Here is a 17,467-nt window from a genome sequence, read left to right as displayed (position 1 = left end):
ACCACCAGCAGTACCAACTAAGCATGTAAGCATGTTATTGTGCTCCTGACGACAGGTGTAAAGTGGTGGTAACAATTCTCTCTGCTGTGTCAGGTGCTTCAGCTCATGTCTCAGTAACTGCGGAGGATTTTTAGGATGAAGTGACTGGCACACTATTATATCTACTGACCTTGTATGGCACACTAACTAGCCTTGCTCCCATCATTCTCAGCAATGCCAGTACCAACACAGCAGCAAGATCAAGTTCATGCCAACCTCAAGAGTCCTTTCCTGAGGTACACAGGGTTAGTCTTTGTGCATTCCTTCTCTCACTTTTGGCATGTCATCTACCTCCAGTTGCAACAATGGCACCAACTAGTGGCAGCCTTTGAGAAGATTGTTGCAATATGGGTGCACCTCGCACACTGGTGATCAGCATCAGTTCTCAATTCATAATGACCGACTACAAACGGTATTGACCTGCTGTGGTATTTAATATCCTAGTACATCTGATTCTCCTTTACATGAATGGTTGAAGAAAATGGAACTTTTTCATGGGTCCTCTCATAGGATGCTTATGGATCTCTTACACCTACCCTCAGAACATGAAACTGACACAGCCACAACATTCTGTGTGGGGATGCTGGCATGAGCTTGCACTTTTTGATGCAATCTGCCAGACAGCCTTAGTGGCTATGATATGAGGGATACTGTGCAGGCATAGCTAGCAACTCTGGCTGCAGCATCTTGATAAATTGTCTCCCCCAGTGAGGAGCCCACGATATCCAATGTCACAGCCACGTTGCAGCTCTCAATTCCCAGGCCTCTCTTTGTGGATCGCCACTTACCGTATTTACTCGAATCTAAGCCGCACTTTTTTTCCGGTTTTTGTAATCCAAAAAACCACCTGCGGCTTAGAATCGAGTGCAAAGTAAGCGGAAGTTCTGAAAAATGTTGGTAGGTGCCGCCACAAATGACTTCTGCCGTCGAATATATGTAGCGCTGCTTAGGCATGCTTTGCAGCACACAGATAAATACTAGCGCCAAAATCTCCGCGTCAGTAAATAAATTAAAAAAAAAAAGGGTGGAAGACAAGCCTTCTTCTCCGACCCGAGTATCGACCACTGCATTTTATACATTATCCAACGAAGTAAATACAAATTCCGTATTGTTCATCTTCGAATGTGGCAGCATTTCAATGTAGTACGAAAATCCGACTGGCAAGACTGTTTGGGATGTTTGTCAATATGGCCAACACTACGTTCTGAATTTATTCCTACCTGTGAGAAGAGATGGTTGCTAATAGGAACTTTTATGAATTGTGAATCACATACAGTATTCTCTTTGCCATAAGAATAATACGAATATAAACATTTTGCCGTGTATTCTTTCGTGTTTGCTGCTATCTCATTTAAATCCTATCTGCCGAATAAACTACGAAACTAGGGTGAGACAACAGCAAACGCGGAAGAATATACATATCATGTCATGTTTATATTCGTATTATTCTTATGCCTAATAGTGATACAGGCAGAAATGAAGCACGACAATTGACTAGATTTTTAAATCTAAGATGACTAATTTCTGTGCAGAATGTAATGTACTAAAGAGGCGTCTGCAAAGATATTCAAACGGAGAAAAATTTTCGCTAAACTCTCGTTCAGAACGTCTTCTATCAAAAGCAATATATTATTTGGTTCTTGTTGATCATTATCAAAGTAAGCAGCAGTGTAAGTAACAACAAATAGCAGTCTCTTGCCATTGTTTTGCTAATGAAACAATTCCTCTCTTTTTTAATTGTAAGCGGCGGTAGCGCGCACGAAAACAAGCCATGCCGCGAGCAGGGACAGGCCGTAAACACTCATTATCAGAATGCGACAAACAATTCATGACACAGTACAGTAATGCATTTTCAGCTTAGAGTGACGCAAACACCTATAACAAACAGAACGGCACTTACCAGATCAAAGCAAAATAAGCAATTAATTCAAACCAGACGAAGCACGTGAAAAAGGAAAGGTACACGTATATGTACGGACGGAGCGCATGACGCATAGCAATGACTACCTAGTAAAGCTGAACTGCTAAGCTTACGACTCGAGCCTACTGTAGCTGTATCGTCATTCATTCGACCTAAATTGTGTCTCATATTACAATGGACCAACTTTGTTTCGATTTGGAGGTGCGGCCTAAAACTTTTCTCTCCCCTTGAATTTCAAGTCTCAAATTTCAGGTGCGGCTTAGATTCGGGTAAAATTTTTTTTTTCTTGATTTCGAGTCTAATTTTTCAGGTGCGGCTTAGATTCGAGTGCGGCTTAGATTCGAGTAAATACGGTAGTCAGTCCTGCGAGTTGCAGGACACACTCATGAAAGTTGATCCGGCTCCGTTGACAATTGAATCAGTGACTCTCATTCATCCTGCTGGGATGCCTCCACTTTCAGAAATGTCCTGGTCAATGCAGAAACCTCCAGATTCCACACCAGCATCCAGCCCCGGCGACATTTCGAGGAGTATTTCATAAATCAATAAGGCCATATGACTTTGGAACCTGAGCAGTTTTGCCATTATATTAACCAGCACAGTATAGCAGTGGTTACTTACTACGCACTATTATTCACAGAAGAAACCTCTGTGATAGTGTTTTCAAGTGCTGCAACAGTCATGTCAGTGACGTAACCCCCTTATGCCATGACCATCTCAGTTCACAAGCCACAATGACCATGAGCACCTAAATAACATACACCCTCAATTGCTGGACTCTAAGCAGACATCCTGATCTATGGCCAGTATGAAACTGTATCTCATTACTATGGATTTCTTCCTATTGTGTTATGTAAAATCATTGTATGAAACATTAGTAAAGAACTGATTGGCAGGATCTTAAATGCACCATTGTAATCTATGCATTGAGACCAGTGGTTGTCTATCTGAATACTCACAATGGGTTGGTGTTATAAGCTGTAGTTCACAAATATTAATTTCCAACCATTGGTTACTTAGGGCTTTCTACAATATGTATAATTTTGACACTGAAGGTTTTGGATACCCTGTATGCTCATTCCCTAAGACCTGAGATTAACAAGACTTAACGCATTGTGAATAATACCAAAAAATAATAGGGTTTGATGTAAATCATAATTACCTGCACTGTCACATCATTAAGATGCACCTCTCCTGGCAACTTGAGAGATGATAAGCGCTCTTTGTGAGGGCAACAGAAAGACTTTAGAGGCTTACTTTGGTAATCCCACACAACTGCACAAAAGTTTAAAGATGTGTGAGGAGATACATAACCCTCTTAACCATGCAAGCCAACACATTTTAAATGGAAGTATCACTTCACGCTACAGTTAGTTAATTAGTTAGTTAGCCAGTTTCATGTTCTGTAGATCATTTGTACAACTAATCATAATGATGTGGAATTAGTCATTGCACATTCGCATCACATTCAAACGTAAATATGGCTCTTCCTACCCATCACTTATTACACATTACAAAAATAAAAATTCTTCTAGAAAACAAAAGTAGTTGTCAAGAACAATTTTTTTCAGTTTGTTTTCAATTTAAGATAGCTGTTTATCAGACATTTTATATCACTGTGTAAGTGATCAAAAATGTTGGTGGCAGCATAGTGTACCTCTTTTCATGCTAAAAGTAACATTAACCCCTTATAAAAGTAATGCCTTCTCATTTTTGCTGTTTTGCCAGAACTTAAAATCTTGAGTATACTCAGGCAATTTAAGAACAGACCTTTCACAAATAAAACCCCTCTCATATCCTTCTTTTTTCTTTGGGGCCCGCAGTGCAAAATATGTCTTTTAATGACATGATTATTTATTAATAATAGCCATTTCGGCAAATTGCCATCATCATATGCTCTTACATTTAACATCATTGCTGTCATGTCCTGTCTGTTTTGGAATTACTACTTTCTCCCATGTGTACAGTGGAGATGTATATCAGATGTCACTTGTTTTCCATATATGCTACCTTTCTGACTGTTGTCCAAGCCGCTCATCATGAAACTGGCTGTTCTTTATGGTGTACCTTCAGACACAGTGCTATGAGCCACAATGTCCCACTTTTCAGAAGGAATAGTTTGCTCCAAAAGGAGGAACATTTTTACATGCAGACCAGGAATCAAGCAAAAGCAAGTTATTTCCATAGCTATTGACCAATAGCAGTGCTCATACCATGTTTTAGTTCTTTTATGCGCATTTTCCTACTGTTGCTTGCTGTGATGTAAATATTCCCTACTGCCTTTGAAAGATTATGCACACGAGAAAGGATCATAGAGGGCATAGCAGCTCCAACATCTTGCAGCACTATAAGTAACTTCCCAGCAAATTTACCATCCGGATTAGCAGTCAGCATAATGGTATACAAAGGCATTAAGGCATTGATGTTGGCTGCTCCTGATACAACTCTCTTGATACCTTTAATTTTCAGGGTTCCTCTCATATACATATCCTCTTCAAATCCTGACTGATCAGTGTTGAAAAGAAGTTCCTTACTGAACAATGGGGTACGTTTGTTTATCTCATCTACAAACATTAGGGCTGATTTCGCAGTTTACAGTGCATCATCAAGTTGACACTCTGTTTCAAGTTTCATTATCTTACATCTTCCAATTCTGTAGCACTGTTTGAAGATATGCAACCATCCACTGCTTCCCTTGAAGTCAATGTAATCTATGTCGTGTGAAATTTGATGTGCATACCATGGTAAGTCACTATCACGCACAACCTGTAAAATGTACTGACATCCTTTCAAAAACACTAGTTTTTTGCAACTGAGCATCCTTTCTGTAACAAGTGCACCTTGTTCTCTCTTGAAAATCCATGGTTTTTCTTATGCTCTACAAGGTCAAACTGCTGCAGATTTATTCAGAATCTGTTCATAATTGTTGTTTTACTATGCTGCAGATGATTTTCCATGTACATTATTATGTTTAGTACCCTCTCATTGGGCGATGATTGTCCATTACTATGTTTCACTGAAGATGGGATTTGTGGCTCCCTGTCCAACAAGGACAATGAACTACATAGATCGACACCTGTTTCAATATCACTTTCACTTGTTAAGTACGTATTGTCACCAATGTACTCCTCATGTACATTGTCCACACAGTTGAGCAGATACAATATTACCCATCCACTGACTCATCTTGAAGAAACACTAATATTTCATCTGCCACTTCTTTCTCACTCTGTGAAATTCCTTCAGTTTCTTTCTAACAAAATGTCCACTTTGGCATCTGGGGTTGTAGACATACTGCAATGTTTGCTTTGTTTATCACTGCCATTGCTCTGATTTGTATTAACACTACTAGCAGTGTACCAGTGTTGCAAGTTACTCACCGACTAAGCAGTTCAACTGCTTCTCTGTAGCTTCATGCTGGGAGCACCATTGAATATCTCCAGTCCCGCCCCTATTGCCATTAGTAGCCAATATTGTGGTTGCATGGTAGGCAATATGTGGGGCATCGAATGCTGTAAATACCAGTGACCTTCTGTGTCCTAGCACTCAAGTGGTTCCTTGTAAGTTTCAGAATACTTTAGTCAAAGTTCAATGTGAGAACACTCAGGATTTTATCAATTGTGTAATACAAAATACGATTTTTTGAGCATAATTTGTAAAAGGAAAAAATCAACATCGTAACGGGTTAATGTGGAGCAATATATATTATTTTTCTTCAGGTATTGTAATTTTGTGCATTGTTGTTCCTTTTGAACTATAGTGGGTTATTTACAGCAAACTTCATGGCCGAATAAATAGGTCTACACTGTGAAGCAGGAACTCCTTGAACCGATGTCAAATGAGGTGTAATAGTGGACCCAAGAAGCAATTTCTCCCAATCAGAAATATCTCCCTTCTGACACTGGTTGAATTATTGAGTGCAACTGCCTGCATTCTTTTGGTTAGATATGACATTATCCATTTGTTGTCTGTGCCATCAATGCCATTAAATCACAGTTTATCTAGGGAAATAATTCACAATCAAATGCCTTATGTAGATTACATAAAATACCAACTGGTACTATTATTTTAATGTTTAATTTTCGTAAATTTGGTGAATAAATGTGTAAATAGCATTCTCAGTAGAGCAACTCTTCTGAGACCCATATTGCAATGTATTGAGGATATTATTGTTGCTCAGGTGGAATACTATTCTAGACTACATTACTTTCACAAAACTTTTGGAAAATGATGTCAGTACTTATTAACCACACACAGTAGTTCCACAATTCATAGTGATGAACAACCCATAATGACACATGGGGTGTCAGAACAGAGAAGCAAAGAAGCTGATATATTAGCAATAAGGCACCCATGACTTTATAACTATCTTTCTAAAAATCTAATGACAATCACAATGTACACCACAAATGATGATGTTAGCCTTCTTCTTCTTCTTCTTCTTCTTCTAATGCTCACATGTTTAAAGACCTTCATTCAGTGGTGAGGGCTGAAGACACTGGTAGCTTACCTTCAGAATATTTTTGACATTTGTTGCTGTTAAATGTGATTTTGCAGCTTTTGCATCAAGCTGTCTTTCAATTTCTTCCTCCATACCACTAATTACTGCCATCATTTCTTCATCTGGTTCTATATCTTGATATTTCCTACAAACACAAATGTAAAAATAACACATCTGAACATTTTGGCATGAAAATAAGTGGTAAAATCTATGTTAAATATAACTTAAATTTAATACGCAATATGTTAACTCAAAATCAGCACTTCAGTTATTTAAATTCAAACAAATTTATTTGAGATTTTCACAATGTGTTCTTCAGTCACTTATCTTTCTCACCGAACGCAGTCTCTAATAATGTGTGTGTACCAAAAGAATTTTTTTAAAATTTAAAGACATTCAAATAATGCAGTAACTGAAATGGTGCACAAGCTTTTGTGACAGATGAGGAAAGAGTGTAAGAAATGAAGACACTGTATACACATCTGTTACTACAGAAGCACTTGACAATGGGCAGTGTCTGAAATTAGTAGTGCAAATAAAATAATTTGAAATACAGTCTGAGCAGAAAAATGTTCTTCAAATTTATCAAGTTTAACCATCCTGACATTTACTGAGAGCATTTTCAGGAAACCATGGAAAATAAAAATCTAGATGGCCGGTTGGGGGTTTGAACTGCTCTCTTCCCAAACGAGACTAGTCCCTTTATTACAGTGCCACCGCACTCTGTCAAACTATGTAGAACTAATGGTAGACAATTATCAATTTAATATATAAATACTACCAGGAAAGGAACTGTTGCACTATTACAATCGGCTATTAGTCAAGGAAGATGAGCTCTCCTATGCCAATGCCCTGAATGTTGAAGAACACAATGCAATCACAATGACAGACTTGGGAAGTAGTTTCAAGGAGGCCAGGAACAGAAAGACTATACGTACAGGTGGAATAAATCTGGAACTTATCAAATATGCCAGTATTAAATGGAAAAAAATTATCTGTGCAGTTGTTGAAAGACATTTGTTACTTGCAAAAGATTCCAGAGGAATGGAAGGTACCAAGAATTATAATAATATATATTACAAAAAATAACATAAAAAAGAATGTTCAAATTACAGGGATACATCCATTTTAAATGCTGCTGACTAAACCTGATCATCCATCACTAAAAGGAAATTCCAGGCAATAACAAACATTTTTGTGAGAGGAACTGTGCGGCTTTCATAAAGGCGGGTCCTGTGCGGATGCAATACTTGTTTTGAAACAACTGATGCAAAGGAGAAGAGGGGCCAACAAGCCACTGATATCAACAAAGTTCTCAAAGAAAGGACTTGTAAAATGCGTAAGAAGACAGATCTGGAAGGATGAAATTTATTAACATTATTTTATTTGCAGATGACCACATTCCCCTCCAACAGTGGTAGTAAGTCTGGTCCCTACTGCCCACTAGTGGGCACTCCACCTTTTATGGTGGGTGGTCTCTGCCTCTGGATCACAGGGTCTTGGGTTCAATTCCTGGCCAGGTTGTGGATTTTCTCTGCCCGGGAACTGGGTGTTTGTGTTTTCGTCGTCGTCGTTATCATCATCATCATCATCATCATCATCATGGTGGGTTATAATTTTCTTTACATTTTCATAAATTTTTGACAAAGTATTTGGTAAGTAATTACTGTTACATGCTTTAACCTGCTGCAACTCTGATGTACAAATTTTATAAAGTAAATTTACTTCCCTACTTTATAAATCACCATTACTGTGAAACTGGTCGGTGGTAAGAAAATTTTACTACTAACAGATACACAAAAGTGGACAGTAGGAAAAAATGTTGTCTACCCACATCCTAGAAGATAGTGAAAGTGCTTTACAAGAAAACAGGTTTAAATTGAATAATATGTTACAAACTTATCATATGGTTATATCCGCAAATAAATGAAGGTAATAGAATCAGAGGGAAAAAGACAAGAACAAAAATTAGTGGTATACAATAAAATAATAAAACAGGTAAATTCACTTAAATATGTTGAGGCTGCAATCTCAGTATACAAAACTAATTCAGATGTGGTCCAAAATATACAGCAATATGATGGTAATAAATGGTTGTATCTTGGTGGAACTATGAAGAAAGGGAGAATTCTAAGACTGCACAATGTGGTGGCTAAGCCTGCTCTTATTTGTAGTAGTTAAAACTGGATCCTAAGAATGAAAGCTGAACCAAGAACTGGAGCATCTGATATGAGATTTCTGGGGTCACTTATTGGACCAATACTAAGTGACAAAGTGTGGAGTGAAGTTACAAGATAGCAACTAGGCATAAAAACAAGGACAGAAGAGATTATTATTTTTATTATTATTATAATTATTTTTAATATGACCGTATCAAAAGGCTGCCACCCAAACACCTGCCATGACAAGCATTACATTTCAGCCAAACTGGGAAATGAGGTATAGACAGCCAATGAAAAGACTGCAAATGTTACAATAAGGAAAAGTTCTCATAAAAGTATAATTAAAAATAATGTAAGTATATTTCACCAAAATATTGGGAGTTTAACGAATAAAATAGATGAGCTTCTGGTTTGTTTACAAGATTTAGAAGCTGAGGATGAAATAGATATACTATGCCTGTCTGAGCATCACATTGTTACTGATATGGATAAGGTAAATGTAAGTGGATATAAGCTATCTGCACATGTAATGAGAGAAAATATGGAGAAAGGAGGAGTTGCCATATATGTCAAAAGTTATCATTGTGCAAAAAGTATAGAAACAAAAAAGTTTTGTGTAGAGAAACATATAGAAGCATGTGCCTGCGAGCTTAAATTAAATAAAGGCACATTCATAATTGTAACTGTACATAGGTCCCCATCGGGAAATTTTCATCTCTTTCTGAAAAATTTGGACTCGTTGTTGTGCTATCTGTCAGACAGGGGGAAGCAAATTATTATTTGTGGGGACTTCAATGTAGATTCTCTGAAAGAGGGTAATAGGAAATATGACCTAAGTGTGTCCATTGATGAGAGATTAAATTAGAAGAAACATTGATGATCTGCTCAAACGTTTGAGTTCAGCTACTTATGCAATAAGGGTCATTGCAAATTTTGGTGATAAACATCTCAGTAAATTAGCTTACTATGCCTATTTTCACTCATTGCTTTCATATGGTATCATATTTTGGGGTAATTCATCACTGAGGAATAATGTATTTATTGCACAAAAGCGTGTAATCAGAATAATAGCTGGAGTCCACCCAAGATCATCCTGCAGACATTTATTTAAGGACCTAGGGATATTCACAGTAGCTTCTCAGTATATATACTCTCTTATGAAATTTGTTATTAACAACCAAACCCAATTCAAAAGTAATAGCAGTGTGTATAACTACAATACTAGGAGAAAGGATGATCTTCAATGTTCAAGATTAAATCTAACTTTGGCACAGAAAGGGGTGAATTATACTGCCACTAAAGTCTTTGGTCACTTACCAAATAGTATCAAAAGTCTGGCAGATAACCAACAAGTATTTAAGAAGAAATTAAAAGAATTTCTGAATGACAACTCCTTCTACTCCATAGAGGAATTTTTAGATATAAATTAAGAAAAAAAATAAATAAATAAAAAAACACAAAAAATAAAAAAGTTGTTATATTAACTTAAGTATGTTGTTAAATTAACTTAATTATGTCAAGTATTGGAAAATTTGACTCGTTCCACGTCATTACGAAATATGGTATTCATGATCCATGGAACTAGTATTAATCTAATCTAATCTAGACAGACACAAAAGTTTTGTTCAATTATTCTGGTTATGAAACAGACCAATGCTCACTCCTTGAAATGGAAGAAGAAAAAACAAGAACAAATATTTAACTATACCATTTCCATACCGAAGCCACTAACTAAATGATTAAAAAATCTCATGTATGAGACAGACTAAGCACGCAAATTATATTGACCCAACTGTCTATTCCCTTTTCCCCTTTCCTTATATTAATTGTGTACAAGATTTTGATAAGAAACAGAAAACTAGACACAATGTATATTTTTAGTGTTGAATTTTACAAAGTTCATCTCTGGATCTCTACCTAGAGCATATTTGGCACAAAGTAATTATTGATCAAATATGCTAAACACACTGATAGCACAACAAAAATTCCACTCAGTAAATCTTTTGTTATGGAATAAAATATGACCCAGCAAAATCGCTCAGTATCTAGTAATACAGGGCCTGCCCAAAGATTACTACTTGCTGAACGACAATTGAAAATAGAATCTAGCATTTCTAATCACCTCAGTTGGTGAAATATATATTATCTTTGAAAGCAAGAAAGTCCTGAGTTGAGATATGACAAACAGTTATGGTATGGGCAAGCTGGTCTTTACATCACTATTGCTCACCAAATATATTAAAAATTAAAAATGCTATAACACACTTTCATCTAAAACTGAAACGTGTGAACAGTAAGTGGAAAATTTAAGCCATCAAGAGGATGGGAAGCATGACAAAACTGCACATTGGATTTGACAGTATTCAACAGTTGAGAATATTCTCCAGCATTGCAGTGTGAAATACGATACAGTCACAAGTGATTTCAGTGATATACGACATTCTACAGTTGACCTATGTAGAGTTAGTATAAAATTGAACACAGTACACATTAATTAAGATGATCTTTTACATCCAACCCTGTCAGGCACTCTGGATATGTAGCACGCTATCAGAGCTGTCAGAAAGATATGATGACTAGGCCAGTGAAATTCTAATATGTAATTGTATATCACAATCTGGATCTTAACTCTAACTCAAAGTCTAGAATATGATAACACAGAATATGTTCAAGAATAAGTAGTTTGAAAGTCCATAAATAATTCAGGAGCTCTTGCATGTGCCCCCTCCCCCCCCCCCCCCCGCATCCCTCCTCGCCCCTCCCCCCCCCCCCCCCACCACACACACCTCTGTGCAGCTATATTGTGCTTTTTTGTGTGTCCAGTACTTAGCAACCTCCAAGGCGCTTGCAGGAGATCATTCTTCATGCAGGATGTAGGGTGTAGGGTACAAGGGGCACTGAAGCATGTGGCTTGTTGCTTGTGGTTTGTCCTTGCCCACAATAACAGGACATATCTTCTGTTATGAAGCCCCATCTCTTCAGGTTGTCTCTGGATCATCCAACTCCTGATCATAATCTGTTTAAAGATTTCCACACCAGCCAGCTTTTATTGTGTCGAGGTGGTAGTTCTTCAGCTTCTGGCATCCACCCCGTGTAGGTGAGACATCGACTTCTTCCATAACTCCAGCCTTGTCTTCTCTGGTGAAATGGTGAGCTTCTCGGATGTCCTCGGGAAGCTCTTTCGCGAGCTCAGCCATTGCTGTGGTGGATTATGTCTGTGCAGTGGATGGGCACTGTTCTGTTCCACTTGCAGTCTCTCCTTGTTGGCAGCAACTGCTCTCCGTACCCATGGTTGCAATATTCCAGCCAGGTAGTAGAGTTTATCAGATTTCTTAAGCAACCTGTGATCATCCTGCAGGTTTCATTGAGAGCAATGTCTACTCGTCTGGCATGAGATGATCTGTACCAGACTGGGAAAGCATATTTGACAGTAGAAAAGCACAGTTCCATTGCAGAAAAGCGAATAGTTTGTGTTTGCGAATCAGGTTGTTTCGAGTGGAGATTTTACATTTTGGTGTTCTTGCAGTGAGTTTTGAATGTCAGAGTTCTGTCAAGAGTGACTCCAAAGTATTTAGGGACATAATGATGCTGGAGTTCGATGCCTGACCATTCAATATGTAGCACACAATTAGCTTTCCTGTTCCTTAAATGAAAGGCACACACTTGTGTCTTTGAAGGCTTTGATATGAGTTGATTTCAATTGTAGTAGCTTGACAGTGTTCCAAGTGCAGTTGTCAGGTTTCTTTCCACTGTTTCAAAGCATGAGATCTGTGTAGCAACAGCTAGGTCATTTGCATATAAGAATCTCCTTGTGCCTGGGGTCAATGGCTGATCACTGGTATGAATGTTGAAGAAAAGTGGAGCCAAGATGATTCCCTGAGGAAAATCATTTTTCTGTGCTCTCCAGCAACTGTGTTGTCTGTGAAATTTAACAAAAAAAAACCTGTGGTTTTTGAGGAGGGTGCTGATTTGTCTAACGAGGTGGGCGTTCTTGATCATACTGTATAATTTTGCATGGAGTAACCAATGATGGACAGTATCATGTACTGCTATGAGATCAACGAAGACCATGCCCATTAATTGTCAGGTTTCAAAGCTGTCCTCTATAAACTGAGTGAGATTCAAAAGTTGCATTTTGCAGCTTCTGTTTGGTCAATGTCCTACTTGTTCGGGTATGAGAATAGGATCTATTACTGATCGGATTCTATTCAGAATCATACGTTCATACAGTTTATAAAGGTGACTCAAAAGGCTAACTGGTTTGAAATTCTTGGGATGATTTGCTTCCTTTCCAGGTTTCAGAAGAGCTATCACCCTGTTCTTTCACCAGATCTTTGGTATTTGGCACTGGTTCATGCAGTTGTTGAAAAGCTGCAGAATCCATTTTCTTGTTGCTGGGCCAAATTTCTCGATTTGCTCCATACATGAAAGGGTCCATGAAAGGAGCTCCACAAAGACTGCAACGATTTCCAACCAAGATACGACTTGCAATCGGACGTACCCTGGGCATCAGATTTCTCTGGCAACTGATCATTTCACACTAGAATCATCATCTTGATCATTTTCAGGACCACAGTTGACCATCATATCATTGAATATAGTGGGTATATTGTGCTGATTGGTGGGTTAACCGATTTGGGGGGGGGGGGGGATATATGGGACTAAACAATGAGGTTATCAGTCCTGAGATTCCAAAGTTACTTGCGTAAGAGAAAGGGCCTGCTGAAAATGGACAGATCCAGGGGTCAAGCTATAAAATGAGGAAGTTAAAACACAGTAGAAGGCTTAAAAGGGTAGGCAAAATCCAAACACTGGAAAAACAGAGAGATAAAAGAGGGGTCTTTGCACAGGGAAGTGGTCATGGTCCTAGACCAGAAAAAAACGAAGAAGGACCCCAATCACAACCCACTGGCCTTGCTCCAGGAGTAAAGCAAAACATTACATCTGAAAATAAAAACAACTTTCATGTAGGAAACTGAAGAGCAGTTCAACCATCCATGAATTGTCCGCTAATATTAAAGAGAAGAGATTTGGAAGGCTATACTTAGTATGAAGGGCCAGAAGAAGGGTCATTCCACCAGTATATGGGACATTGTCAGTCTGGCTCCACACCCACATTGTGGGGGTAGTTTGTTACGCAAGAGAAAACAATGGGTGAGCCCGATATGATCAATGCATACACGGCAAAAGACAGTGGACTCCTTCCGAGAGGAGTTGAAGTAAAAGCACCAAACTGCAGTAGTCTTCTTCACTGTGCGGAGTTTATTACTGAGAGCAGTAGCACACCAGATGTCATTCCACTTTTGGGCAAAGAAAGATTTGATGTGGATTCGCATATCTGCATCTGGAATCATGAAAGTGAATGGGGATAAGTATCTGCCTCTGTAGCCAGACACAGCCAGTTTGTTCCCTGGGATGCCAAGGGCAGAGAGAAGATCATTGACAGCAGTGACCAAATGGTGATGAGAGTAGCATTGCTCTGTAGCCTGCAAGTTGCTCATTGAGTTGACACATATTAAAACACTGTGGAGGGAGGCCTGAGTAATAAAATGGAGGGTCCTGTTAAGGGCTAGCAGCTCTGCTGTGGACACACTGCATGATCATGGCGGTAAATGGTGTTCCATGCTAGTAGGAAACGTGAGAGTGTATCCCACCTTAGCTATTATTTTAGAACGATCAATGTATAAGATAGAACTCTTCAAGGCTGGAATGTACAAGATGCCAAAATATCACAGGTGCAACAGAGGCCTTAGGATCCTGGAATAGGTTGGTCCTAATCTGTGGTCGAGGTACCATCCAATGGGGGAGTGAGAGGAAATACACAGGGCACATTCCATTGATTGGATGGGGTGCACAGGATGGTCAGGGAATCATTGAATGGAGATTGCATAAGAAACCAGGAGTTGACTCTATCACATTTGTAGACGATAAATCCCCACTTCTGCAAGGAGACTGTTGACAGGACAAGTGCGAAAGGCACTGATAGCCAGACACACCCCATAATGATGAACAGGGTCAAGTACTTTCAGAGTGCAAGAACCCACCAAGCCATAAACCTGACAACCACAATATAGTCTGGAGAAAACCTGAGCATGGTAAAGTTGGAGAAGAATAGCATGGTTTGCACACCAAGATATGTGGGCCAGGAGACAGACAGTGTTACGCTTCCGCATGCAGGTAGTCTTCAGGTGGTGAATTGGGCCGCCATGTCATCTTTTTATCAAAAATAAGGTCCAAGAAACAGGACTGTGTACAGCACCTAGGGGCTGGTTGCCTAAATTAAGTTCTGGACTGGAGTGTCTGTGGTCAATGGCAAAAATGCAAAGCTCACGTTGTGGAGGGAGAAAACTGGAATCTATGGGAGAGTGCTCATGAAAAGGCCTGTCGGATGGCGCCTTGGAATTGGCATTCAGCCGATGCTACTGAGTGGGAGCTGCACCAGATTCAAAAATCTGTCGACATAAAACGCTAAGGTAACCAGAGGCCAAACAGAGGTTACAAGTCCATTGATGGCAGTGAAGACGAGTGAGACACTTAATACAGAACCCTGTGGGATACTATTCTCCTGGATCTGAGGGGGGCTGAGTGCAGTGCCAACTCAAACCTGGAAGAGCCAGAGGGATAAAAACTAATGGATAAAAATCTGAAGGGGGCTGTGAAAGCCCCGGTCATGGAGGGTAACTAAAATGCGATGGCACCAAGTCATGTCGTATGCCTTATGTAGGCCAAAGAAGACTGCGACAAGGTGCCAGCAGTTAGAAAAAGCCTGTTGGATTGCTGTTTCCAATCTGAGTAAATGGTCAGTTGGGGATCATCCTTCCTGGTAGCCGCACTGATATGGGGACAAAAGGCCCTGTGATTCGGGTACCCAACATAACTATCAAGCAGTTTAAAAAGTATGTTGGCCAGATTAATTGGGTGGTAGTTGTCAAGAGACGTTGGGTTCTTCCCGAGCTTAAGGACGGGAATAACTATACTGTCTCGCCATTGCAAGGGGAAGGCACCTGCGAGCCAAATGTGAATGAAGACCCTGAGTTGATGTTGCCTCTGGGTGATGTCCAACTGTTGGATAATCTGGTTGGATGGAATCCGAGCGTGGGGCCATGTCACACGAAGAGGCAAGAGCCTGCAAGAATTCCCATTCAGTAAATGGTTCATTATAGGATTCAAATGATGGGGGTTGAAACAGAGGGAGATTTCTTCAACTTGTCGTTTCTGCTTGAAAAAGGTAGCAGGAGGCCGATGCTTTCGCAAATTGGGTCACAAGGTGTTCTGCAAGGACCGATGTATCAGTACACGGAGCACCCTATAGGATAACGCTCTGAACATTTGATTGTCGCTGGTAGCCCAGGAGGCTACAGAGCTCAGACCAAACCTACAATGAATAGGCATACATCCCCAGGGAGGAAACATGGTGCTCCCAGCATTCCTTTTTACTCTGAGTAATAAGGTAGCGAGCCTTAGCACAGACATGCTTGAAACCAATGAGTTTGGTCTGTGAAGGGTACCATTTAAATCACTGCAGTGCCCATTGGCAGTCCTGGATAGTGTCTGCTATGGCATTGGTCACCACGGGACCGGCCAACGATGAGGGGCCTGTGGATAGAGGGATAGCAGTGCCAGCAGCAGAAAGAAGAGTGGCAGAGATATCTTGCACGACTATATCAATGCAGTACGAGAGATAGGTGTAGAAATGAACAGCAGACACACATAAAGGTCAATTGGCTCTGTGGAATGCCCAACATGGCAGCCTGTCAGCCAGGTGACGACAGGGGACTGAGAGTATCACCAGAAATTGGTCAGTGTCACAAAGACCTTCATTAGGTGACCAATGCAGGGAAGCCACAAGAGCAGAAGAGGATATTGTGAGATTAATATCATAAAAGGTGCCATGAGCGGCACTGTAATGGGTAGGGGAACCATCAGAGGAGAGACATATCAAAGTCTGTAATAAGTTGGTCAACTAGGAGACCGCTACCCATTGAAGTGCCACTCCCCTCACAGGGGGAGGTGTGCATTGAAGTCCCTGAGGAGGTGGTACAGGGGTGGAAGCTGCTGTGTTAAGGTAGGCAGGTCAACATAAGGAAATGGCCTACCCGGAGAGAGGTAGATATTGCACATGGTGATTTCTGTGGTCGTTCGCACTTGTACTGCAATTGCTTCCACGTTGTTACGAAGGGGGATCCAGTCACAGATGATATCTGTGCAAACCAAAGTGCAGACCCCTCCAGATATTCTGGCATTGGCCTAATTCTGACAGAACACCCGATAATCAAAAAAGTTGAAGAGCAGTCATCATGAAAGTGCATTTCTTGAAGAGCAAGGCAGAACGCAGAATAAGAGGAAACGAGTTGTTGTATTTCCAGTAGGTGACGGTAATATCCAATGCAATTCCACTGGATTACCATGTGATTAGAGTCCAGTTCAGACATAAAGAAGCCGAGGTGAGGTCATGTCACCGGGTAGGGGTCATCTCTGATAAGGATGGAGTGATAGCCATAAATAAGATGTCCATCTCAGATAGCGAAGGGGGGAGATGGCACAGCTGGGGGCACTGGGGGTGGGGTGGGAGTTTGCCCTGGGATTACAACTACTACTACTACTACTACTACTACTACTACTACTCATCCTCCTCCTCCTCCTCCTCTTTCATAGACAGTGTGTCCCATGACCGAGTTGTGGGAGAAGGCCTCTGGCCTGAGAGACTGCAAGGGGGAGAGATCCTGGGGCGAGCCCCATCACTAGTGGGCACCGAAGAAGGGGTCACTTCTTTCATCCAGGGAATGGCACCCAGAGGGGAGGGTGTGGGAACCACAGGAGATGGGAAGTTGAGAGGGGAACAGT

At 40.2% G+C, this 17,467-nt stretch overlaps 1 protein-coding gene across 2 annotated transcripts in view; it reads right to left on the bottom strand.

Moving 5' to 3' along the window:
- Window positions 1–17,467, bottom strand: part of LOC124795441 (GON-4-like protein) — a 180,253-nt gene that overhangs the window by 148,409 nt on the left and 14,377 nt on the right. For both annotated transcript variants that reach the window (XM_047259464.1, XM_047259465.1), the window contains exon 2: window positions 6,471–6,606. In XM_047259464.1, the coding sequence (XP_047115420.1) occupies window positions 6,471–6,606 (136 nt within the window). The remainder of the gene's footprint in view (window positions 1–6,470; window positions 6,607–17,467) is intronic.

The sequence above is a fragment of the Schistocerca piceifrons genome, chromosome 4 (genome assembly GCF_021461385.2).
Source record: "Schistocerca piceifrons isolate TAMUIC-IGC-003096 chromosome 4, iqSchPice1.1, whole genome shotgun sequence".
NCBI classification, from domain to species: domain Eukaryota; kingdom Metazoa; phylum Arthropoda; class Insecta; order Orthoptera; family Acrididae; genus Schistocerca; species Schistocerca piceifrons.
This window is presented reverse-complemented; position numbering and strand designations above follow the sequence as displayed.